Source organism: Phodopus roborovskii, unplaced genomic scaffold, assembly GCF_943737965.1.
Source record: "Phodopus roborovskii unplaced genomic scaffold, PHOROB, whole genome shotgun sequence".
Classification (NCBI taxonomy): domain Eukaryota; kingdom Metazoa; phylum Chordata; class Mammalia; order Rodentia; family Cricetidae; genus Phodopus; species Phodopus roborovskii.
In genome coordinates this window covers 11,684,766-11,711,537 of record NW_026126598.1, presented here as the reverse complement: position 1 = coordinate 11,711,537, position 26,772 = coordinate 11,684,766, and the positions used below count along the sequence as shown (strand labels likewise).

General features: G+C 47.5%; 2 protein-coding genes across 2 annotated transcripts; both read right to left on the bottom strand.

Annotated features, from left to right (window-relative positions):
• Nucleotides 1-17,967: 17,967 nt before the first annotated feature.
• Nucleotides 17,968-21,996, bottom strand: LOC127236927 (2-acylglycerol O-acyltransferase 3-like). The gene is given in 11 exon segments (XM_051204901.1): nt 17,968-18,074; nt 18,077-18,112; nt 18,200-18,402; nt 19,199-19,393; nt 19,943-20,053; nt 20,055-20,137; nt 20,578-20,648; nt 21,080-21,181; nt 21,376-21,468; nt 21,759-21,883; nt 21,980-21,996. Coding segments are annotated over 11 exon segments (1,143 nt in total).
• Nucleotides 21,997-22,069: 73 nt separating this feature from the next.
• Nucleotides 22,070-23,969, bottom strand: Mogat3 (monoacylglycerol O-acyltransferase 3). The gene is made up of 6 exons (XM_051204900.1): nt 23,864-23,969; nt 23,325-23,503; nt 22,985-23,189; nt 22,679-22,853; nt 22,377-22,561; nt 22,070-22,224 (listed from the first exon to the last, which is right to left on the bottom strand). The coding sequence occupies exons 1-6, from the start codon at nt 23,943-23,945 to the stop codon at nt 22,070-22,072; spliced, it is 981 nt and encodes a 326-aa protein (XP_051060857.1). The 5' UTR covers nt 23,946-23,969.
• Between the last annotated feature and the right edge of the window lie 2,803 nt (nt 23,970-26,772).

The following is a 26,772-nucleotide window of genomic DNA, read 5'->3' as shown; positions in this document are numbered from 1 at the left end:
AAAAACTCTGCTAACAATTTATTGGTGTGTATGAGAGATGGCAATGGCAGTGACCACATCTCCAAGCCGGCACCATGCTTTCTGGGTGGCAGCGCAGACCAAGGTGGTGAGCACAGCTCTCAGTGCTGGCGGTAAAAGTACCCGCCACCATCTTTGGTAAACCACGGCAGAAACAAAGACTTTCATTTTAACAATGTTGTTGTTTAACAGATAAAGACTCATGGCCATAAAAAGATAAAGATTTACAGTAGAGACAGATTCACATTAAGAAAAGGTGCTAAAAGTTTACAGTGTGTTTTAAAAAAAATACATAGGCTTGGGAGACAAAAATAAAATGGTTTTAAATAAACAAAAAAAAACTGGGTGTTGTAGCACACGCCTTTAATCCCAGCACTCAGGAGACAGAGGCAAACAGATCTCTGTGATTTACAAAGTAAACCTGGTATACAAAACAAATTCCAGGACAGATAAGAGTTACACAGTAAAACCCTATGTCAAGAAATAAAAAATAAAAGTAAAATAAACAGAGTAATAATAAAGCCACGTAAAGATGAAAAGCTCAGAGAAAATCTGGTTACTGTATGCTATAGTGTTGTCTCTACATTGTTTGACTGCTGAAAAAATAACAACTGATAAAAAAAATGCTGCTAAATTAATTCAATTTATATATTTTAAAAATGCTTTGACTCAAAAATTTAAGTTCAAGGACAAGTTACTGGGGAAAAGGATTTCTATTTTTGTTTCCACAGAAAATAAAAAGCTGTGGATTCCTTCCAGACTAATGTGGTTTAATCAAGCCAGGCCCCCTGAAACAGAGTTCCTGGCAATCCAACATTCAAAACAGCTTGGACAAAGCAGCCTTACAGACTACAGCCAAGATTCCCATGACAGCGCCCCCTATCAGCAGGAAGTAGTTTGGAAAAAACGACGCCCAAATTCCCAAATATTGTTTATAAATGTTTGTTTTCATTTAAATGGACTTGGTTATAAATGGTTAATGATCACAACCAATATTCTTTTTAAAGGTAAAAAGGGAATTATGGTATAGATATGGATACTTTGTATTGGAATGGATTTTCATTTATTGATAGAATTTAATGTCAATTTTGTGATATGTATATTTCTCCTCTTGTTTAGGTATCGTGTTTATTGAGCTCAGTTAGAAATGTAATGTACAATGTAGTACCTATTATAGATAATTACCTATGATAGTCAAAGCTTAGAGATTAGTTAGGTTTTTCAAAATACACAGAGATGTATTTGACATGGATAGGCATTCTTCAAACCTTTCAAAGACCTACAGAATATGGCATTTAAAATGGTTTAGGGTTTTACTTGACAATGAGACATAAATGCTCCTGGTAACACCAAAAAGGAAGATGGACATTAAAGAAACACATTATGGAGTTTACTTCCATTATGGCAAGACTAGCCATTTGGACAAGATACTCCTCTTGTCTGGACTGTTTGACTTTGTGATGTATAAACTGGACATGCAGGACCCACAAGAAAGTGACTTCTGATACAAGATGGACATTGCTACAGAGTTCCTGCTTCATGGAAGAATCTGCCAGACAGTCTGCAGGACACAGAAAAAAGTGACTGACAAACTGCCAATACAAAAAGACAGTTTAAAGTTTCCTGCTTTGCTGAAGAGTCTGCCAGACACACTATGGCCTATGGGCTAAAGATGGAAGATTACAAAAGAACTTCGGGTGACCAGGCAGTGAGTTGTCTCTGTCATTTCTAGAGTTTATATACTATCCTTCTGTGGTCTTTGATGGAGTTGAAGACAGATAGTTATGGTTATAGTTTTCCTTAGTTAGGTTTACAGATAAGTTACAAATAGGACTTTGGACTCACAAATATAGGATAAATGATAGAATAGTTTCTTTTAATCTTGATAAATGTTAATGGACTAAATATTGTTAACTGTAATTCTTATTTGATAACTGTTATGTAATATATTTTGCTATGCTAAGGTTAAAACCCTTCTTTTTATTTAGACAGAAAAGAGGAGATGATGGGAGATGTCATTCTGTATATGTTTCTCATACTGGTTAATAATAAAGCACTGTTGGCCAATAGGAAAGGAAGATAGGAGGGACTAGGAGACAAGGAGGAAATAGGAAGTAGTAAGGAGGAGTCAAGATGGAGAGTCTGGAGAGAGCTGGACGCCAGCCGCCTCCCCGGTAAGAGAAGGCCATGTGAAGATACATAGAAATGGGTTAATAATTAAAGGCAGAGCTAGCCGATAAGTAACAAGTAACCGGGCCAACAGTATTGTATCAAATACAGAGTCTCTGTATGTTATTTGGGGCTGGTGGCGTGGTAGCAGGACAAGACCGGGCAGCAGGCGGAAAAACCGTACTCGTTACAGACTGTCCTTTGGCAGGCTGAAGGCAGAAGCAGTGTAGGAGCCTGGGTCCCTCCTGGTGCGGCCGCTCGCAGGGTCTCCAGGCTGGGAGGGGCTCCCGCTGTAGACTCCAGCATGATCTGTGGTTCTAGGTGATAGGGGACCCCCTCCCAGCCTCCACCCCTGCCATCACTGTGGGTTCACCTGGCCCACAAGCCACAGACCACACCACTCAGGTGACAGGCCAGATTCAAGGAGGGTGGTATGGGGGGGATGGGACAGGATGGGGGACGGGGGACTATAGGGCTGAAGAAGAGTTGTTTGCTAGTTCAGAGAGCATCCAGGTGCAGACCATTAGCCACATCCCATATTCCTGGCTCTAGCCCCAAGACTTACCCACATGCTTGCTATCGGCTTGCTTCCTCTATTAAGTTATCGCAGATATAAATTATTACTTCCTTATTTAACAAATGGATAAATTAGAGCAGTGTTTCTCAATCTGTGGGTCACGACTGCCTTAGGTGTTTCCAACAGCCTTTTCATAGGGCTTGCCTGAGATCATCTGAAAACACAGATGTTTACATTACAATTCATAACAGTAGCAAAATTACAGTTATAAAGTAGCAATCAAGATAATTTTATGATTGGTGGGGTCACTACAACATGCGGAACTGTATTAAAGGTTGAGAACTAAGAGCTCTTAGTTCTGGCTCTCAGTTTCTTGGTTCTGTGCCACAGTTCAATCTGCCCCAGGGTTCTGGTCCCCTATGGAGCCTCCCTCCTCTTGCCCCTCCCCTTTTTGTGCTTCTGCCCTGAGAACTTAAAGGGTTTCTAATTCGATCCTTCATGATGCTTCTTCTCCCTCTTGTTTCTGACCCTCCTTTGGCTGTTTCTGTCCCCTTAGAGACTTCTCTCCTGCCTATTCCAGATTTGTCTGCCTTTTTGTAGGAGTCAAACTACAAACTACTTTCCCATTTAGAATCCTTCCTCCCTCCCTCCCTCCCTCCTTTCATTTCTTCCTTCTCCTCCTTGGCCCTGCCTAGAACTCCCTATGTAGCTAGACCAGGCTGGCCTCAAACTCAGGGATCAGCCTCCTTGTGCTAGGATCCAAGTTTTGTGCCACCACACATCAAGCTCCTCCTCCTCCTCCTTGTTTCCTTCCTGGACCACTGCTGATCCAGGAAACAAATCCTCCACCACAATCCTCCCCTCTTCCTCTTCTCTCCTTCTTCCTCACATCTCCCATCTAACAGCTCCTTTCCAGATCCCTTCCTCCAAACCCCAGCTCTGCAGGGGTTGATAGTAGCTTACCTGGCTTATAGAAGAACTGGCTGTGTAGAGGTGTTGGGGGAAATGCTGTCCTTTATTTATTTTTTCCAGTGGATTTCCCAGGAAGTCAGGGCATTGGATTCCCTGGAACTGGGGTTACAGAAAGTTGTGAGCTGCCGGAAGTGGGTGCTGGAAGCAGAATAGGACCTCTGTAAAAGCAGTAAGTGCTCTTAACTGCTTAAGCCAGTGGTTCTCAACCTGTGGAGCCAGACCCCTTTGGGTGTCAGATGACCCTTACACAGGGGTTGGGTATCAGACATCCTGCATATTAGATTACAGTTGATAACAGTAGCAAATTTACAGTTAGGAAGTAGCAACAAAATAATGTTATGGTTAGGGGTCACCACAACATGAGGAACTGTATTAAAGGGTCGCAGCCTTAGGAAGGTTGAGACCCATGGGCTCAAGCCATCTCTCCAGCCCCTGAAAATATTTTAAAAAAGAGTTCCAGCTCCCCTTCAGGTCTGAGTCTTAGTAAGCTGCCTCCAGTTAGTCCAGCCTGGGTGAGAGGAAGCAGCAGCATCTAAGAAAAGCAAAGAGACTAGGCTTAAAGTATGTCTGAAGCCTCAGGGGCTACTAAAGTCTACAGGGCTTGACCTGTAGTCAACACGAAACTCAGCCCATGGGCATCCTGTCTTGGAGGAGGGAAGGTTTCATAAGGCCCTGCCCCCTGAGGACTGATGGGAGTTAACTGTTGCTAGGGGAGGATGGGGCAGTTTCTTCAATGATAAAGCCACCCCCATGTTATCCATGTTCCTATAAATAACCTTTCAGTTATCTTCTGTAATGAGTCCTGATGAAGCACATTGGCACACACACACACACACACACACACACACACACACACACACACTATACACATACACAACACACCATACACTATACACATACACAACACACTATACACACACACACACACCATTCACACACACACTCAGCCATGAAAATGGAAAGACTAATTGGGAAGAGGAAGTGGGTTGGGTGTATGACAGTTAGTCACCTGGAAAGAAAAATCTCAAGGACTATCTAGATCAGGTTGGCCTGTGGATATGTCTGCATGCGATTGTCTTGATTCATAGCTGGGGGAAGATCCAGCCCACTGAGGGCGGCATCATTCTCCAGGCAGGACTCCTGAACTGTATAAAAAGTGGAGAAATCAAGCTGAGCTCTGAACATGTGGGCATTCATTGCTCTGTGCTCCTGACTGAGGGAGGGATGTAAGCAGTTCCTGACACCTTGATGTCTCTGTTGGAATGGACTGTCACCTGGATTTGTGGGCTGAAGCAAACTCTTGCTCTCCTAGATAGTTTTTTGTCACAGCAACATAACCAAACCAGGCAATGGGATAAAAGAATGATGGGGGGGGCGGTAAATATGATCAGGATAAGTTAGATACATGTGTAATGAATGAACCATTATTGTATACAAATGATACATGCTAATAGTTAATTTTTAATATCCAAGTATAGCAGCACATGCCTTTAATCTTACCACTCAAGAGGCAGAGACAGCCAGTTCCCTGTGAGTTCAAGGCCAACCTGGTCTATATAGTGGCTTCCAGGCCAGCTAGGACTACATTGTAAGACTATCCCAAATAATTAATAAAAATTAACTATTACAAGGTTCAATTCTCCCACAGGAGACTGGCTCAAAGTGATATTGTATGCAGAACCAAATCAAATGTTAAATTCTCTGACTTCCAGGTTATGGGAAGAAGCCTGTTTTTGCTTTACCTGAGTCTCTAAATCAAACCTGACGAAAGAAGACAGAACTATAGGGTTGGAGCCAAAGAATCTTAGGCCTATACCATACTAACACGTAGACTTGCATGTCTAGAAGTCCCCTGGCCCCTTTATTCAGAAAAATGAAGCTAGTTATTGGTTCCCATTTGCAACTTCAAGGATCAACAAGATGGCTCAGTGGATAAGAGTTCTTGCTGCCAAGTCTGACAGTGTGAGTTTGATCCCTGTGATCCGTTCGGTGAGAAAAGATGTTTAGATAACCTGAATCAGCCATGCCCTATTCCCTGAGAAAATACAAGCTGGCAGGTCCGTGGTGACTGCAGCCATTAATAGTCCGGTGTCCCATGGGGCAAAGCATGAGTGTCCAGGAACTGGCTAATCGAAGACATTAGCCTCTTGTTTCCCTTCATTGCTTCTAAGATGGGGAGACTAGTCCAAAGGGTGCTTCTCGGATAAGATTGTTTGGGGTGCAGGTACGAGAAGTCAGGGAGGGGCGTTCCCAGAGTATCAAAGGAGGGAGAGTTTTTCAACTCATCTCTCACCCTACCTTCAGCGTTCCCTCTACTTCAAGTTGTTATTATACTTTTAAAAGAATTCCTTTTGTGCCTCTGTGTGTGTTCGTTTATATGTGTGGGTGCAGATGTGCCACAGCTTGTGTGTGGTGGTCAGAGGACAATTTGCAGAAGACGATACTCTCCTTCCATCTCCTGGGTGCTGGAAATGAGTCAGGTGGTCAGGCTTGGGGAACAGGTGTCTTTACTCACAGAGCCATCTCACAGCACTGTTCACATACTTTTTATTACATTTATTAAGTGTGTGTGTGTGTGTGTGTGTGTGTGTGTGTGTGTGTGTGCGCGCGCGCGTGCGCTGGGGGGGCGAGTGCACGCAGCACGCACACTCGCACGCGCATGCGCTCGCACTCAAGGAACGGATTATCATTTGCTTGAGTCAGCTTCCACTTTTCAGGTTCCAGGACTGAATTCAGGTCGTCAGGCTTAGCGGTAAGTCCCTTCACTCACTGAGCCACCTCGCCAGCCCATTTCCCTCTGCTTCTGTTTCCAAAGTGGGGGATTTGGCTCCAGGTAAAGGGATAAACAGAGTCACTGGGCATGCTGCAGAGCCATGCGTCCCCGGGACCCCACTCCCGTTCCACCACATTCTTCTGAAATATTGATGTCCCCGAGGCTGGTGGCTTCCCCGCACTAGGGAAGGAAAGAGAAGAAAGGAAGGGAGGGAGTAGAGATGAAGCCAGCTAAGATGAAGAAGCCAGTCATACAAAGAACTCAAAGATAGAAGCACAAATAAGGAACAGCACACAAAAAGGAGGCTGGGAGCAATCAGGGAGAAATAAGCCATAGGACGTGCCCACCCAGGCCCTCAAGCACCACACCTCATGACTCTCCACCCTGCAGAGGCAAAGGATTGTTTAAATTAAGGGGGTGGAGAGACAGCTCAGGGCTTAAGAGCTTGTTGCCCTTGCAGAAGACCTGGGCTTGGTTCCCAGCACCCACAGGACGGTTTACCACCATCTGTAAATCCAGTTCCAGGGGACCCAATGCCCCCTTCTGTTCTCCACAGGCAGCAGCCTATGGTACACATGCAGACAATCAGGAGAAACACTCGCACATATAAAATACATCTTTAAAAAATGTTTTAACCGAGGCAGATGGATCTCTGTGAGTTTCAGACCAGCCCATCTACATGGTGAGTTCCAGGTTATCCACAACTACATAGTGAGACCCTGTCTCAAAAAAAAAAAAAAAAAAAAAAAAAAAAAAAATTATCCAGGGGGACCAAAAATTTAAAAAAAAACATGGTGACATATGTGCTTTCTGCACAGGAGTGTCTGTGGGAAAGGGCCCAAGGGAATGACACAGAAAGGAGCCTAAACAGACACCCTGCAGACACTGGAAAGGGTTACAGGTTATGTGGGGCAGGCTGTAAGGTTAGGAGTGGTGGGTACGGGAAGAGGAAGCTGATGGAGGAGGGGGCTGCCTTAGAGGGTCCCGTTCAAGAAGGAAGGGTCTTCGTGGATGAGAATTCTCTCTGCCGCTTTCTCAGAATGAAGGAGTGAGGCAAGAAACAGTTTTGAAGGACGTTGTCTATTTAGCAAGGGCCTCCTTGGGCATGGGACCCTATTGGCAAGTGACAGTAACGTGGAGATTGGAGACAGAGGCAGATAGAAAGACGAAGTGTAAGGGCTGCTCACACACCAGGCTGGCCCAGTAGTCCGAGTCACTACACCAGTTTGAACTGCACCATGGCGGTCTCCATGAGGGGTACCGCCATTTTGTCCTCCCTTCAAGAGGTGACTTTCTGCGTGCCCTATACAGAGCTGCTTCTGTTCCCCAGTCCTCTACTTTTCTGGAGCTGGATCAGGGATGCTGAGAAGTGGAGAGGATGAGACCAGCATAGACAGAGAACGGTGTCAAGGCCGGGGTGTCAGGTCCATGTCTGGAGAGCCTGGGAGGCGGATGAGCAGGCGCGGGCTGGGAACGCTCCTGGATACTAGCTAGGACTTGAGTTACAGGTGAGGGACCTGGTGAGCAGTGGGTTCAGAGTTCAGGTGACGTTCTGTGGTGGCTTGGAGAATGACTTAGAACTGCTAAATTGCTGGGTGTTGATGGCACAGGCCTTTAATCCCAGCACGTGGGAGGCAGAGGTAGGCAGATCTCTGTGTTTGAGGCCAGCCTGGTCTACAGCGAGAGTTCCAGGACAGCTTGAGTTGTTACACAGAGAAATCCTGCCTCTGGGCAAAAACAAAAACAAAAACAAAAAAACCTGTGTATTCCCCAGGGGCACAGAGCAGAAACCCCCCATATGAATCTGGGCCAACTGGAGCCTGGATGCGGGTGACATGAAGTCCCAGGGACAGAGCTCTGGTCTTGTCCTGGCTGAGGAACTGGATGGAAGGGATGTGAGTGGCTGGTGGTTCCTTTTATATTTTTCTTTTCTTGGTATATGTGCATGGGTGTTTTGCCTGCACATATGTTGCACGTATGTCTGTGAACCACTTGTGTGCTTAGTGCAGGATGAGGCCAGAAGGATGTCAGATCCCTCGGACTGGAGTTGCAGAGAATGGTGCGCCTCGGCCACCCGAGTACCAGGAATTGAGCCAGGGCCTTCAAAAGGGCAGCAAGTAGCACTCAGAAAGCAGAGGCAAGTGGATCTTCATGAGTTCCAGTGCATCCAAGCCCCACCATAAAGAACAGATGACAAGCCAGGCAGGGGCGGTGCACCCTTTAATCCCAGCACTCGGGAGGTTGAGGCAGGCAGATCCCTGTGAGTTTGAGACCAGGTGAGTTCCAAGGCAGCCAGGGCTGTTATACAGAGAAATCCTCTCTTGAGCACCCTCCCACCCACCCGAATCTGATGACAGCAAAAACGGCTTTTGAGATTCTAATTAAGTTTGGGATGTGGACTACACTTTGACTCCTCCTCCTCCATGTTCTCCTCCTTCTTTTTGACTAGTAATCCACCCCAGGAGCTTGTACATGGTAGACAAACATTCTGCCTCTGAGACATCCTCAGCAGCAGTTTAATAATAGCCTAGACCTTTTGAGAGGCAAGAAAGAAGGCCTTTGACTCAGCAGCCCTGTGTTCCAGGGTCCTCTCGAGGCCATGATGCATTATGAGTCACAGCACCATCTAGACTGTTTTCAAAGAGATTTGGCATTATTCTCAGAACACTGTAGGCCGGTGATTATGGGGAGGGTATGCGTTGTCCCCACAGGCATATGTGTATGAACACTTGGTGTCCAGCAGGTGGCACTGTTTGGGGTAGGTTTGGAGCTCTGCTGTGATGGGGTATCTGTTACTTTCATAGTTGCTATGACAAGATAAGCTGACAAATGTCTACTGAAGGGAAGACTGATTTCTTTTGACTCACAGTTTGAAGGTACAGTCCATCGTGGTGGCAGCAGCTGGTCACATTGCCTCCATGGTCAGGAAATAGAGAAGAATAAATACTGACAATTTGCCTGTTTTCTCCTTTCTATTCAGTCCTGGACCCTAGCCCATGGGATGGCACTACTCACAGTTAGGGTGCATCCTCTCTCCTCATTAAATCCTCTGAACCCTCACGGACATACTCAGAGGTGTGTCTCCTAGGTGACTCCAAATCCAATCAACCTGATCAATTACTCCAATAAGTCTCCACCTCCTAACGGTTTTAAAATTTCTCAAACAGCTCCACAAGCTGGTAACCAAGTATTAAAACACATGAGCTCAGCTAGGTGATGGTGGTGTTCACCTTTAATCCCAGTACTTGGGAGGCAGAGGCAGGCAGATCTCTGTGAGTTCGAGGCTAGTCTGGTCTACAAAACTACACAGAGAAACCCTGTCTTGAAACAAACAAACAAAACACATGTGCTCAAGAGAGTCACTTCAGATGGAGCCATCATAGATGAAAGTGGGGAAATCAGGAAGTCAAGGTCATCTTCAGATACATCAGGTCAGCTTGGGCTGCAGGAGACCTTAATGCAAAGCAAATTAATTGGGACTAGAGAGATGCCAGTGGTTAAGAGTGTTTGCTGCACAATCTGGAAGGCCAGAGTTCAGCCAGCCCCCATAAAATAATCAGGAAATCGTGCAAATGCCTGTAACTCTAGTTCCAAGGGGCCTGGCAGGCTCTTCTGGTCTCTGTGAGTGCACACACACATACCTGCATGCAAGCATGCATGTATACACAAAGAGACACAAATGCCCATACATATAAATAAATAAAATTTAAAAATCACTATGAATCTAAGAGTGAGAATATGCCTTCCATTTGTTTGTTTGTTTTAATGGAAACAGGCTCTTGCTATTAGCCACAGACTTGCCTTGAGATTGTGATCCTCCTGCTGTATCCTCCCAAAGGTTAGGAGTACAGACATTCAATATTACACCAGCTCTCACATGCTGGTGTAATTTTTTAAAACATGTGTTGGTACTGGAGAGATGGCTCAGCAGTTAAGAGCACTGACTGCTTTTCCACAGGACCTGGGTTTGATTCCTAACACCCACATGGTGGCTCCCAACTATCTGCAACTTCAGTTTTAAGGGATCTGATGCCCTCTTCTGGCCTTCATGGACACTGCATGTATGTGGTACCGAGCTATAACTACAGGCAAAACACCCATACACATAAAACAAAATAATTTCACGCCTTTAGTCCCGGCACTGGGGAGGCAGAAGCCTTAGTTCAAGGCCAGCCTGGTCTACAGAGTGAGTTCCAGGACAGCCAGGGCTACACAGAGAAACCCTGTCTCACCGGGTGATGATGACACACACCTTTAATCCCAGCACTTGCAGGGCAGAGGCAGATGGATCTCTGTAACTCCGAGGCCAGTCTAGTCTACAGAGAGAGTACCAGGACAGTTGGGGCTACACAGAAGGAAGCCCCATCTCAAAAAAAAAAAAAAAAAAAAAAAAAAAAGAAAGAAAAGAAAGAAAGAAAGAAAGAAAGAAAGAAAAAGAAAAAGAAAAAAAGAAAGAAAACACACACACACACACAACTTTTAAAACTCCAATCATTTGAAAAATTACATTTGCAGGCTGGAGAGATGGCTCATCAGTTAGGAGCATTGGCTGTTCTTCCAGAGGACCCGGGTTCAATTCCCAGCATCCAATGGCTGTTCACAGTTGTCTGTAACTCAAGTTCCAGAGCATCTGACACCCTCATGCAGACCAAACACCAATGCATGTAAAATAAAAACAAAAAGCAACAACAAATTACGTTTGCTTAATTATGGATGAGGGGAGCATCGTGTGCCATAGCACGCATGTGAAGGTCAGAGGACAACTTTTAGGAGTTGATCCTCTTCTTCCATCATGTGGGGGCTGGGGATGGAGGCCAGGCTGTAGGGTTTGGTGGCCCATGCCTTTACCCACAGAGCCTCCATGACAGCCCCATATTGCTTTAAAACAAAACCAGGGTCTCATGTATCCCAGGTTGGCATCTAGCTCTTTATGTATCCAAGGATACTTTTCAACACCCAATCTTCCCTAGTCCTGGGATTACAGGCATGGACCATGATTGCATGCTCCAGTTAGATTTATGCAATGCTGGAGATGACATCTATGGCCTCCTGCCTTCTATGCAGGCAGCCTATACGCTGAAGGACATTCCCAGCACCTCTCGGGTGCTCCCTAACCTTCACAATGAGCTCCCTTTTAAGACAAGGGAGGAGGCCAGAGACAAAAGAGTTAAGTAATTGGCCCTTCATCACAGAGCCAAAGACTGCCTAAGAGCCTGACTCAGAAGGGCAGCACTTAGAGGAATGGTCTGGAGGGTGCAGAAGGCGATGGATTGCTGATGTCACACCCGCTGGTGAATCACGACATCTCCCTTTCTATAAAGAAAACCTAATGCCTCGCTTCCAGTAAGGCTAAATGAGATGATGCATGGAAAGGGCTCGGTGCTGTGTTTCTGGCACAGAGGCTCAGGTAATGGGAGGAATTATTATTTAGCCAATTGGAGCAGCCATTCTCCAGCAGAGTTTCATTACAGCCTGTACATCACAATTTAGCCATAACGGAAGCTGCTCTTGTTGAGTCCGTAGGCAGGAGTGTCTGATTCTAGGAACACCCTTGGGAGCTTCATGAGTCAGAGAGATAGAAGAACCATCAGCCTTGACCATGAACTCTTTTAGGACAGGGTTGTGTTGGCATCGTCATCCCTGTATCTCTGTGTATTCATTCAGTAGTGGCCATTCTCATCACTGTGAGAGAATGCTTGGCACAAATTTGGACACTTCTTTATTTGTTAAGATAGTGCCTCTGTATATATCTTTGGATGTCCTGGAACTCACTATGTCGATCAAATTGGACTTGGACTCACAAAGACCCACCTGCTTCTGCCTCCCAAGTGCCAGATTAAAGGTGTGCACCAATACACCCAGACAAATTCAGGTTTTTTAAATTGGCAAATTGAGCTGGTAAAATGGTCAGCTGGGGAGGGCATTTGCCGCCAAACGGGATGACTCCAGTTCAGTCCCCAGGATCCACATGATGGAAGGACAGAACTGACTCCCACAAGTTGTTTTCTGACCTCCAAAATGCACCCACCCCTTACACAGATAAATAAACTGTAATAGAAACTTCAAAACAAAAATGGAATTTTAAGTAGGGTAGGATAGTGCGATGCACACCTGTAATCCCAGCATTTGGGAGATGGAGGTTCAGGACTTCAAGGCCAGTCTTGGCTAGGTAGCAATTTGAGACTATCCTGAGCTATATGGGGTCCTAGCTCAGGGGTCAGAGTACACATTCACCTTTAAAAAATGTTTTTTTAAAAATATTTTCTTCTCTCTCCTCCTCCCTCCCTCCGCCTCTCTCCCTTCACCACCACCCCCATGTGTACAAGCACTTGTCACAGTGCCTATGTGGGAGTCCGAGAACAAATTCTAAGACTCAGCTCTCTTCCATCCTGTGGGCTCTTGGGGACTGAACTTGGATGTAGACAGAGTTTCTTTCCTGCCAGGTCCCGCTGACACACAGAGACTTATATTGATTATAAACTGTTTGGCCAACGACTCGGGCTTCTTATTGGCTAGTTCTCTCTTAATTATTAACCCATTTCTATTAATCTATGTATTGTCACATGGTCTTAGCTTACCAGAGATTGCCCAGACCTGTTACTCCTTCAGTGGCTACATGGTGTCTCTCTGGTGGCTCTTCTCTGCCTTCCTTTCCCCAGAATTCTCTTTGTTTGGTAGCCCTTCCTATACTCCCTGCCTGGCTACTGGTCAATCCATGTTTCATTCATCAGCAAATAAGAGAAACACATGTACAGAAGAACATCGCCCATCACTCAGGTCATCAGGCTTAGGAGCTACTACCTTCAATCACTGAGCCATCTCACCAGCCCCTTTGGCTTTTTGTTTTCATTTCTCTAGATAGGGATTCCCTGTGTAGCCCTGGCTGTTCTGGAACTTGCTCTCAACTAGGCTGGCCTCAAACTCAGAGATCTACCTGCCTCTGCCTCCTGAATGCTGGGATTAAAGGTGTGTACCAACACTGCCTGACTTGGCTTTAGTTTTTGAGAAAGCGTCTCATTGTGTAACCTGATTGGCCTGGAACTTGCTTTGTAGACATGGACTTGAACTCACATGTAGTCTTGAACTCACAGAGATTCACCTGCCTCTGACTTAGGGAGTACTGGGATTAAACTTGTTCCCCACCACACCAAACCTTATGCTTTACCATCTGTAAAGGCTTGAGTTCAAACCTCAGCTCCACCACCAAGCAAACAAACAAACAAAACAAAACAAAAAACCAAACAAACAACAAAGAACAAAGAAACAAGTGATACTTTCATTCCGCCAGTCTGCTGTCATGGATTGTCTGGAATCCCAGATGGAAGATTTGTCTTCCTTTACCATAAATGTGATGAGACATAGCTTCTCAAGACATGATGAATGAAGAAATGTTTCCCTTATTTTCAAAATAAGGACTGGACGATGGCTCAATGTAAGAGCACTTGCTGCTCTTACAGGGGACCTGAATTTGGTTCTCGGCATCCAGGCATCAGCTCACACTACCTAAGACTCTAGCTCCAGGGATTTGGACACTCTCTTCTGGCCTCTGTGAGCACCCGTATTCACCCACACACATATGCAAAAATGTAAAATAACCTTTTCAAGTTAATGAGTTGCTCCGTGTTCTTTAGTGCAGATCATCAGACTTCTTTGAGTACATATGCTTGCACACACGCGCGCCCTAGCCATTACTTTTAGGTGGGGCCATGCTTAACATATTGCAATCTAATACAGTAAGTGGGGTGTGGGACATCTTTAAGAAGGGGTTCCTGAGCCACCTGGCAGGTTGCAGGCCTGGGAAGGCCTCTGGAAATGGACTGTGAATTGCACTGCGGTGCTCCCCTCCAGGTAGGCAGCTGGTCTCTAAAGCCCAGGGCTCAGAGGCTTCCTGCTCTGTGAACTCTTCGGGGTATAGCGGCTCAGGCCTGTAATCTCAGCACTCAGGAAGTTGAGGCAGGTGAGTCACAAGTTCAAGACTAGTCTGTGCTCCAAAGTGAGAGTGTGTCTTAAAAGCCGAAACCAAACAAATCCAAACAAATGGCTGGGGGGTGCAGGTGCACACCTTTAATCCCAGAACCCTGGAAGCAGAGACAGGTGGATCTCTGTGAGTTTGAGACTAAGCGTGACTGCCCATTGGACCCTCCTGATGAGCTGGAGTGGCCAGGCAGAGATTTTAAACTGGAGATCGACAGTCAGATTTGCCTTTTGAAAAGAGATCACCCTCTGGTGGCCACTTTGGAAATGGCATGGAGAGAGCTTGGGGGACCTCTAGAGTAAAACTGTGTTCATGTTTGTCTTTCTAAACCACAAGAACAAAGCACACACTGTTGGGGTGTACTGTTCACCACACGCTGAGGAGGAGGTCCACAACAGCCTCGAACTCTGAGATACAGGACTCTAGAAAAGAGGAGGGAAAAGGAAGGGGGGGGGAGAGGATGGAATGCAAATGAATGGGGAGGGGAGGAATGGAGAGAAGGGGAAAGAAGGGGAAAGGAGGAGAGACACAGAACAATGTGAGTCATGCCTGTATTCTCAGCACTCAGGAATGCCTGTGAATTCAAGAATAGCTCATGCTACATATTGAGACCTCACCTTTATAAAAAGAAGGGCAGAATAGAGAGTGGTATAGATCTGGATGTAGTAGCACTTTCTCACCGGGACTGCCAGCGCACAAATAACAACACAGAGACTTATTAATTAGGAAAACCTGGCCTTTAGTTTAGGCTTGTTTCCAACTAGCTCTTACAACTTAAATGAACCTGTTTCTATTAATCTACATTCTGCCATGTGGCTTTTACCTTTTCTCAGTACAGCACACTCAACTTCCTCCGAGTCTACTGGTGGAAATCCCTTTTTCCTTCCCAGCATTCTCTCTCTCTCCAGAAGTCCTACCCTATCTGAAGGGAGCAGGGCTGAGAGAAAGAGAGGACACAGAGTGTCTTCTAGCCTTGCCATCTGCATGCATATTCACACACACACACACACACACACACACTTCACAACAAAAACAGTATCAAGAAGGCTGGAGAGATGGCTCAGTTGGCAGATGCTTGTGTAGCACACAATATAACCCTGGATTCCATCCCCAACACAGACAGGAAGATCAGGAATTCAAAGGCATTCTCTCCTTACACAGTGAGTTCAAAGGTAACCCTGGGCTACTTGTTGTTGTTTGGTTGATTGGTTTGTTTTTTCAAGACAAGGTTTCTCTGTGCAACCCTAGCTGTCCTAGAACTAGCTCTGTAGACCAGGCTGGCCTTGAACTCACAGACATCAGCCTGCCTCTGCCTCTCAAGTGCTGGGATTAAAGGTGTGCCCTACCACTGCCTGTCCAGACCCTGTCTTTAAAAAAAAAAAAAAAAAAAAAAAAAGACAAAAAGGAAACCCTTCGTATCTAAAGAGGACCAATATAACTTGTGGGTTTGCCCAAACTTTCACCTGGAGACACAAAAAAATTCTTCCATGAATACATTTTATAGAACAGTGGATGACAAATACAATTGCAGTCTGATCACATTCAAACAAATCGGTGTTATTATTATTACTGGAGACAGGATTTCACTCTACAGAGTGAACAGCTCAGGCTGTTCTTCTACTTCAAGAAATCCTTCTGTCACAGCATCCCGAGAGATTACGGGCATGAGTCATCATGCCCAGCTGACAAGTCACTCTTGTTTTTAGATCCGGATGCAAAAACAAAGCCAGTGAAGGAACCGGTGGAGTTATAGTGAAAGGAGGCTGTGGCCACAGGAGGGCTCTTACGGCATCTGATCCTACCCCTCATTTTATCCGTGTCATGCCCATTATGATGTCCGTGAACTCCCACTAATCTCCTCTTCATCCCCATTTTAAGACCTCACATCTTCTAATTTGGAGGGGAATCTGATACACATATACAATGTATTTCAATTATATAGACTTCTCAGTCCTCTCCGCCCATCTCCCACCTCATCCCCTCTGAACTTCACCCTGTCTCTCTTTCTCTCATAACTCAGCGATTCCAACTTGTGGTGCCCATATAGTTATGAGTATGGACGGCTCTACTGGAGTAGGTCTGCCTGCCAGGGTCGACACGACACCCTTAAAGAAAACTGCCTCTCCCTTCTCCAGAAGCCTTCGGCTAGCAACGGCTCCTCAGCTCTTCCACCTTCAGTGCTGGCTTGACCTTAAGCAAGCAAACACAGTTGGTGTGAGTTCATGAGTGCAGCCTCCTGTTGTGTCCAGAAGTCACTGTTTTACTGCAGGCTGCCCTGACCTCTGACTCTTAGTCTTTCTGCTCTCCTTTTCCCAGATGGTCCCTGCATCTAGTTGGTGTACCCGCTGGGGCTGAGCACTCAGTTGACTTTGTTCTCTGCCCTTTGATTAGTTAAATTCCTACCTGAACCATTGTCCACCACACAAAGGCGCTTTTCTGATAAGGTCTAGGAGCTGCGCTAATCTATGGGTATGGAGATGCACAAACTTAGAGGACAGTAAGATAGTGTGTACAGTTGGCAATGTGATAGTGGTAGGCTCAACCTTGGGGGTGGGGTGGAGCTTAATGCTTGCTATGGGAGGGTGAGACATTCTCTTCAGCAGTGTGGCCAGCCGCTGGTGAGGTTAAATAGTTCTAATGAAACTCACTGGATCCCCAAAACAATGCAAACAAACAAACGAATAAAAAGTCATGAAAGCAGAAGACAGATCAGTCTGGAAGAGGAAGAGACAAGAGAGGGCCATGGGTGTGAGTATGATCAAATGCATTGTATACATGCATGAAAATGTCATACTAAAACCTGATAGATGCTGGGTGTGGTGGTACTCGCCTTTAATCCCAGCACCCAGGAAGCAGGCAGATTTCTGAGGTCAGGATGGTCTACAGAGTGAGTTCTAGGACAGCCAGAGCTACACAGAAAAACCCTGTCTCAAAAAAAACAAAAAACAAAAACAAAAAAAAAAAAAAAATTAACCAACCAAACAAAAAAACCCATAGTTGAGAGTTTTAGATTCATTTGTTTTATGTGAATGAGTGTTTGCCTGCATGAATGTGTGTGTTTGCCTGCATGTGTATACCATGTGCTTGCGTGGTGCCTGTGGAGGTCAGAAGAGGACAATGGATTCCTTGGAATTAGAAGTATGGGTGGTTGTGAGCCTCCATGTGGGTGTTGGGATTCCAACCTGGGTCCTTTGCAAGGGCAACAAGTGCTCTTAACCACTGAGCCATCTCTCCCAAATCCATGAGACCCACTATTATGTATAATTAACATATGCTAGTAAAAACTTGAGCAAATAGAGTAGTGACTTACTTAACTGAGGTAAAAAAACAAAACAAAACAAACAAACAAAAAACAGCCAAGACTCACTGGGAAGAGATCCAGGGTCAGGGCAGAGACCTAGACTGGGGGAAGAAGGGCATTCTGGAGCACCTTGGGATGGGGATGGCCATGTCTGGACATGTTCGCCTGCAGAATTAGCATTTAAGAAGGAGTGGAGCATGACATGGTGGAAGTCTCCAGGCTCAGGGTTCAGGGTTTCAGGCTTAGTAGAAGGTGAGGTGGGTGGAAGCAGGGATGCCATGGTGGTCTTTGAGCAGTTGTTCCAGAGCCTTCATGTCGAGTTGGTGATAATAACCCACTTGGTCTTCAGTGGGTGTAAGGCACTGGGCACATGGATGGGGCGGCCCACTGCAGAGAGGGTTGATGTGGGTGAGAGGGCTCTCTTCCTGCAAATAGAACTCACAGGAGCTCCCCTCCCCAGAGACCTCCACTCACCCACAGTAGTGATGGGCCGGGCAAATGGTACCAGATCCCAGGAGTTGGCTGAGAAGAGACTACGGTCCCAGACGATGCAGGAGGAAAATCCCGTGAGTCTCTTGAAGGCAACTTGGCACTGATACTGCCAGGAGTTTGGGTCAAAAGACTTGATTCTGTAGCTATCATTCTCCCCAAAGGAACACACAGGCACGAGGGAGGCCCTGGGAAGGGTGGCGGGAGAGAAGAAAGCCTTGCTTGTCTCCCAGGCTACTGGGACATCAGCTCTGTCTCTGTATCACCACACCTGGCTCCCAGGCATCGTCTTGAGATAGGGCTGAGGGTGTGATGATATAACTGCCCAGACAGTGAAGCGCTTGCTTCGGGTGAGTTTGGTTCCCAGGATCTATGTTTTAAAAACCGGATGTAAGGGATGGAGCTGGAGAGACCGGGATTCCAGTCTCAGCACCCACATGGTATCTTACAACTGTCTCTAACTACAATTGCAGGAGATCCAATGCCCTTTTCTGGTCTCCCGGGACACTACACGCACATAGCACATGGACAGACATACAGACAGGCAAACACACATGCACATAAAATTAAAGACATTTTTGAAAGATGGCTCAGAAGTTAAGAGGATGAGCTGCTTTTACAGAGGACCTGAGTTCTCACCGTGTTGAGCAACTCACAGGTAGCTGCCTATAACTCTACAGGGAATGTGATGCTTTCTCATGGCCTCGTGTGTGTGTGTGTGTGTGTGTGTGTGTGTGTGTGTGTGTGTGTGATAGATATTTCTCTATCTCTCAGGTAGAATACTCAACTAGCAGGCATGAAGAATGGGTTCCCTTCCCAGCACACATAACCCTGACACGATGGTACACACACTAATCCCACTACTCAAGAGGTGGAGGCAGGGGGGTCAGAAGTTCCAAGTCATTCTTGGCTTCACAGTGAGCTGAAGGATCTCCTGGGCTACCTGAGACCCTGATACAAAGCAACCTGTGAAGATTCTGTAGCCCTACTCATCGGTGCCTTAGTGCCAGGCACACAAAGCCTTTGTGTGTTCTCAATGTGAGGGGTTGCTCACCTGGTGCTGCATGCAAGGATTCCTGGGCACCCCCAATCAGGATGGTCACTGCCTGGCCCTGTGGACAAAAGCGGGCCACTGTCACCAGCCTCTCTCTCGCCAGCTCCCTAGCCCTCCCACCTCCACTCTTCTGTGCAGAAAGCAAGCCTGGTGTCCTGACCCTTTGGTTCCCTGAACCCTGTACAACACACTTGGGGTCCCCATCTGAGTAGGACCAACACCCAAGCCAGTTCTTCTACCCAAGGAGGGGCTGCCGTGTAAGGATCTTGTTAGTTATGGAGGGGATGCCCTGTAATCCACGGGCACTTCCACCTTTGGCTGTTACTGTGTTTACTCTGACCAAAAGTGACGTAGGAGAGGAAAGGGTTTGTTTCAGCTTATAGATTGCAGTCCATCGTTGTGGGAAGTCAGGGCAAGAACTTGAAGCAAAAACCATGGAGGAATTCTCCTTACAGACTCATTTGCAGACTCATGCCTCGCTGACTCTCTCATACAGGCCCAGGGGATGGTGCTGCCCACTGTGGGCTGGGCCTTCCTACATGATTGAGACGGGTCTCTCACAGATGTATCCACAGGCTGACCTGATCTGGGAAATCCCTCAATGAGACTCTCTTCTCAAATGGCTCTAGGCTGTGTCAAGCTGACACAGGCTAGGAAAAGCCTCACCACTGAACGTGAGGTGTTCTCGATAGATAGGAAGAGAGAAGAGTCCTGCCAGCGTGGCTATCCAAGGCCTAAGCCTGGGAAAGAGCTGGGAGAAGGCATTGCTGTCAGTGGAGAAGTCAAAAGATTCCTGTGCCCATGATCCCATGCGGGTAGGCACCCAGCACGTAGTTCCGGTCAGCCGGCAGCTCTGCAGGTTTTAGTAGCTTTGAGGTGTGTGGGGAGATGTGGGGGGGGGGGACTGTTCCTGCCTGTAAAGGAGACCACTACCAAGCCTGACAAGCTGAGTTCAATCCCTGGGACCTACATGATGGAAGAAAACCCGACTCTGACTGCTACAGGCATGTGGAGACATGCACAAACCCCTCCCTCACCCTCCAAATAAGTAAAATGCAAACTCTAAAAAAAGTAAATTTAGAAAGCAAATAAAAGGATTTTTTAAAAAAGCAAATAAAAATAAAAGAAAAATACAAGACAATTGCTGGGAAGAATGGCCCTTTATCCCACCAGAGTTCAAAGTTCAAGGTCCTAAGATGGGGCTAAAGGCACAGGGGGTCACTCTCAGGAATCACCCCAGACATCCAGAGCTGGCTCCAGCATGGAGGAAGGTGAGTAGTTGGCAGAGAGGAAGGAGACCGACTTGCACCTTGACGGGGAAATAATCTCTTTGGTGTTCCCAAACTGTCCACTTTCTCACCCACCTGGCGTGCCTTCCACCTGCACACAGGGATAAAACGATTCCTTGGGAAAACTACATCTTCTGGACCAGGGCAGATGGCTCAATGGTTAAGCACTTGCCAGGCAAGCAAAATGTCCAGAGTTCCGATCCCCAGAACTCAAGTAACTGCCAGGTGGGCCTAGCAGCCACTGTAATTCCAGCTTCAGAAGGTAGAAACAGGAATCCCAGAGCATGCTGGCTAGCAAAAGCAGCCATATCGGTGTGCTCTGGGTTTGATTGAGAGACCCTGCTTCAGTGAACAAGGTGGAAGAGTGATGGAATCAACCTCCGGGTCTCTGCAGACAGCACGTGAACCCACACACATTTAAAAAGAAAAAACAAAAAAACCCACATATGTGTGCATACACACAGACAACAGAAAAAAAAAAAAAAACAAACCCATGACTGGAGACCGATGTCCGAGACATACCTCGGATGGGTGTGATCCACACCAAATAGAGAGAGAAGGAGAGCCTGGTGAAAAGGAAGAAGAAAACCAGAAGGGTGCAGAAAAGGTGACAGGGAAAGATGACTCAGCTTTGGTCATGCAGTCAGCCAATCTGTTCCCTCCCCCCCTCCCCTGCTGAGTGGCCCAGTGGTCTCCTCTGGCCCTTTCCTGGTACCTGGAGCCCGCAAGGGTAATTGCCCAGCCAGATGGCCTCCAATCCCCTTTTCCTAGCTTGCTTGTCTCTGCTCCACTCCCTAAAACCCTCCAGTCACTCTTACCCATGAAGAGAAAAGCAAGCACATACTGGTAAGCGCCTCTCACTTCAAGCCGTTGCTTCTGAGGTGTTTTCATGGTGGAAGAGGAGAGAGGGGCTATGTGACACCAGCTTTGGTGTCACCGGGCTCCAGGACCCAGGAAACAGGGTAAAGGTTTGGGGGTGTGATCTCACAGGGAGCAGTTCACCTCTGGGATGATCAGATGTTGGACCTGGAGCCCCAGAACTTTCTAGGCTCATTCTTGATCTGATCTTTGACCTCCTTTGTCAGTGAGTCTGTGGAGGTTACTGGGAGGAGCTCAGAGTGCAGAAAAAGGACAGCACTTGCCTCCCTGGTGACCGAGGCATTAAAGTAGGGAGTAGGCAAGAAGCAGCTGGCCAACCCACCCAGTGACCCACAGACAATGGGTGGAGACCCGAGACTCTGATGTCCAGCGTACAGGCCAGGCAGGGCAGGAGGACCCAGACATGCTGGCCGGCAGGCACTGGCAATGCAGTCTGTTTGCAGGTCCCTGGGAGTGGCCAAGGCTACCAGGATCAGTGGGGACAATGGGGTCCCCTCTGCCCTATGGTTTATCTCTCCCTCCCCTGAATGGTACAAAACTCACAAATGCTTCTTGTCCATTCCCGCATTTAATTTCATCCCCCAGCCCACCCCCTGCAGTCAGGAAGGCCAGGACACAGGGACACGGACACGCCTAGGTGAGAATAAGGTGTTGATCAGCAGGGACACCATATCGTGTCTTGTGTTCCTCAAACAGCTGTATGAGCCGCTCTACATACAGTTTGTGCAACTGATCCACCTGTTCCCGGGTGGGCATCGGGCTTCGCTGGACTGGAATTGGGGCACCCACTGTGGAAGGAAAAGGAGGGGAGGACTGAGTGTTAAGATGTCCCTAAATCTCCCACTAACAGGGGATCAGGGTGGACAGCTTGGAGGATGAGTGCCGGACTCGTGGACCTCAGAGCTAGGGCGTCAGAGCATGGGAGAGATGCATGACTCACCCACAGTGTGGATGGGCACACGGAAGGGTATCAGGAGACCCAGGCGACCGTGAAACAGAGGAAGGGCCACACTCAGCATCCCCTGAAGAGCTTCCTGCACCCTGCGCACCCAGGAGCCTGGCGGGTTGGGATACTGATGGAAGAGTTCATTCTCTCCAAAAGAGAAGACAGGCACAAGAGAAACCCTGGAGGGGCCGGAAGAGACTGCATTAAGCTGACTGGAGCCTGAGGGTACGGGGCTCCACACTCTTGCAGGGCAGCTCAGGTGAATCTACCCCTGCCGCCACCTGCCCATTCCTCACCCGTGTTCCAGTGACAATTTAATGAATCCTTTCTGATTCCGGAGGCGCAAACTCACTGTTCCAGGCTTTGCCTCCAAAGCCTCCAGGGGGCCTCCCACAGCTAGGACAGCCACCTGGCCACCCTCGGGGTGGGACAAGAGATAGGAAGCGCTAGCCTTGTCAGAAGAGACTAAACCTGCGCGGGGAGGACAAAGGCTGGGATATAAGCATGCCATCAAGAGAGAGGCGAACACAGGCGCCCCCACCCCCACTCCAGGATCAGAAAGGTTTCCAGCACCAGGGGATCTTGAGAAGGGGCTTCCTTACCACTGGTCATGATGTAATCTCGGAAGAGAGGCACTTGGAACCAGCATGGCAGCATGAGTAGATGTGACTTGAGGCCCGGAAAGAGGCGAGAGAAGCCCGTGGCTTCCGTACAGAAGTTACTGAAAGCCCCAACAACCAGGACCCCGTGAGGGTGGAAACCAAAAAGGTAGTTTTGAGATGGATCCAGCTCGGCTGTTTTAACCAGCTGGAGAACAAAGGTTGTGAATGTCACATTTCCCAGCGAGGAACAGCTTTGGAGGTAGGAGAGGGGAAGCCACATGTGTCTATTTTGAGAAACCCCACCCACCCATCAACAAAGCCCACTTTCTGGGACCCTCACCGTGATGGGGAAGTAGTCTCGGAAATACCTCCAGACTGCCCAGTTCCGGACCCAGGCAGAACGGCGACCCCCCATCCTGGGTGTGTGTCTGTCTCTGTAGAGCCAGGCCAGGTAGAGGACGACGAGAGTCCAGGCCCGGCCTAAGGAGGCTAGGACCAATACTACCAGGCAGAGCAAGGCTGAAGGTCAAGACAGAGAGGCATGCTAAGAACCAAGGTGTTAGAGCTGGCAAGATGGCTGAGATAGTAAAGGTATTGCTGCCAAGCTTGATGATCTGAGTTCAATCCCCCTTCCTATATAATGAAATGACAGACACGATTACATGCCACCTCACAAATAAATAATAAAATTATTTTTAAAAAGAACCCGGATATTTAAACCCTTTCCTCCCCTCTGACCCACTCTCCCAGTCCTGGGGTATTCAAGCCCCAGACTCCTTCTAGGACCCCAGAAATTCCTACTCTGTCTTCTTGGGCTCATGGACAAAGAGAGTTACCACCAGCCAGGTTTGTCTGACTCCAGGGCCTTTGGGGACTCACCAAGTCCCAAGAATGAAAAGACCCACTGAAACACAGCAAACACTTGAAGACTCCGGTGCAGGGGACTGGACGAGACCTCCATGTCTGAGAGGGGAAATGCACAGGGGCAACCCACAGCTTATGTACACACATCCTCTATAGCTCAGTCCTCTGACTTTGACCCCTGGGCCTGAGCCCACCCCCACTTCTGCCCCCCTGCTCTGACCTACACATTGAGTCACGTGTACAGTGAACTGTGAACAGGGGCAAGGCAAAGCTCTCTCCTACTGAGCTTGCAGGAGCTGACCAATAGCATGAAGTGGGAATAACTCAGGGTGTGGCCTAGGGCAAGTCAGAACAGTTGGGACACTGCACATAGGACCTACACACAACCTGGCTTAATAACTATCATTTAGAGAAAGTGGGTGGGTAGACAGCATCTGGAGAGCTGGCTGGGCAGTAAGAGCACTTACTGAACTGGGCTAGGGAAGCTCACTTTAATCTCAGCAGCTGGGAGGCAGAGGCAGGCGGATCACTGTGAGTTCGAGGACAGCCTGGTCTATAGAGTGAGTGCCAGAGCAGCCAGAGCTGTTATACAGAGAAACCCTGTTTTGAAAAATAAAATTAAAGGAAAAACAAAAAAAAAAAAAGAGCACTTAATACTCTTGCAGAGGACCTACGTTTGGTTCCCACGTCCATGTTAGCTGTCTCACTACTATCTGTAACTCCAGCTCCAGGAGATCTGATGCCCTCTCCTGGCCTCCACAGGCACCTGCATTCCCTTGGACATGTGTGTATGCATACACAAATACACAGACAAAATAAAGATTTTTAATTTTTTTAAGAAATATTTAATCATGTGTTTGGGGGAGAAAGGATGAATGCAGGTGCCCTTATAGGCCAGAGGCACCAGATTCTCTGGAGGTGAAGTCACAGGTGGTTGTTGATAAGCATTGTTGGATCCCAGGCAGTAGGTTTCTCTGCCGACGCAGTAAACCTGATCAAGCCAAATTAATAAAACCGAGTTGAATCTGAGCAAAGCACTCCCCAGTGAGGAGGAGAGAAATCACATGGCAGGTCTATGGACAGGAACTTAAATACCCTGTAGGACCATTCTTGAGCAGCTCCAGGGGAGGAGGAGCCTCCACTTGTCAGGATTTCTGAGGGGCAAAGTTTGGAGAGGGAGGAGGGGTGCTTCCAAAGAAACAGTTGTGAGCTGTTTAACCCAAACTCAGGTTCTCTGGGAAAGCAATATGTAATCGTAATGGCTAAGCCATCCCTCCAATCTTTAAATAAATCTAGAAAAAAGGAGTTGGTGGAGGGTTAGGGAGATAACTCAGTCAGCAAAGTCCTTGCCTTCCTGAGTTTGCCCACCCCCACCCCCAGAACTCACTCAAGACAAGAAACTAGGCATGAGCCAGATGGTGGTGGCACAAACCTTTAAATCTCAGCACCCTGGAGGCAGAGGTAGGCAGATCTCTGTGAGTTCGAGGCCAGCCTGGTCTACAGAGCTAGGACAGCCAAGGCTACACAAAGACACACACAAAGACACACACACACATACACACACACGCACATGCACGCACACACACACAAAGCTGGGCATGGAAGCTTACTGTATCCCATCACTAGGGAGGTGGAGACAAGTGGCCCAGGGCTGAGTTCCAGGCCAAAGAGAGACACCCTGTGTCAAAAAAGGTGGACGGTAACTCCAAATGACAACTAAAGTTGACCTCTGGCCTCCACCCCCACACCACCTAGAAACGCGGAAAGGAGTCACCATCAGACTCTCTCCTGCTTTTCTGGCCTCTCACTCTGCCTCCCCTGGCTCAGTTCCTGTCCCAGCTCCATGTAGTCTTGAGAGCGGTAACACAGTGTGCCTGGGAGGTGGAAGATTAACTCAGCGGACACTTCAGTCACACAGCTTTCATGGGTCACTGGCTCACTAAACCAGACTTGGATGGAATAATTTCTTTTGTCTTTTGTTGCCCCTTTCCTCCAGGACCCTCCTCCCCCTTTTTGAGACGCCATCTCACAAAGTCCAGGCTGACACGGAACCATGTAGTCAAGAATGACCTTGACCTCCTGCTTGGGATTACAGGTGTCCCCGACTTGTGGTTTAGTGCTGCGCTGGGCATAGAACCCCAGACTCCAAAAATGCTGTGTGTGGTGGTTTGAAATTAAATGACAGCCAAGTATCATGGCAAATTCCCTAAATCCCAGAACCAGGGAGGCAGAGGCAAGCAATGCAAGGCCAGCCTGGTCCACAGAGGGAGTTCCAGGACAGCCAGGGACCCTCCCTCTCAAAAAGCAAAACAAAACAAAACAAAAAAGAAAATGCCCCCCAAAGGGAGTGGTACTATTAGGATCGGTGGCCTTGTTAGAGGAATTGTGTCACTGTGGAGGCGGGCTTTGAGGTCTCATACGCTACTCAAGCCACTTCCTGCTGACTGAAGACATAGGATTCTTCAGCCACTTCTCCAGCACCATGCCTGCCTGCATGACACCATGTCCCACCAGGATGATAAAGGATTGGACCTCTGGAAATATAAGCCACATTTTCCTTGGCTCGGCATGGTAGCTCACACCTTTAATCCCAGCACATGGGAGGCAGAGGCAGACATCTCTGAGTTCAAGACCAGCCTGGTCTACAAAGTGAGTTCCAGGACAGGCAGGGCTGTAACCTCCATATGTGGCCTCCTCTTCTCCTCCTCCTCTTTTTTTTCTTAGACAGGATTTCTCTGTGTAGCCTTGACTGTCCTGGAACTAGCTCTGTAGACCAGGCTGGCATCGAACTCACAGAGATCCACTTGCCTCTGCCTCCCAAATGCTGGGATTAAAGGTGAGTGCCACCAACGCCCACCCAGTTTTTGGGTGGCATTGTGGAAGAGCACACACACCCTGGTGTACTATGGAGGTCAAAGGATTAC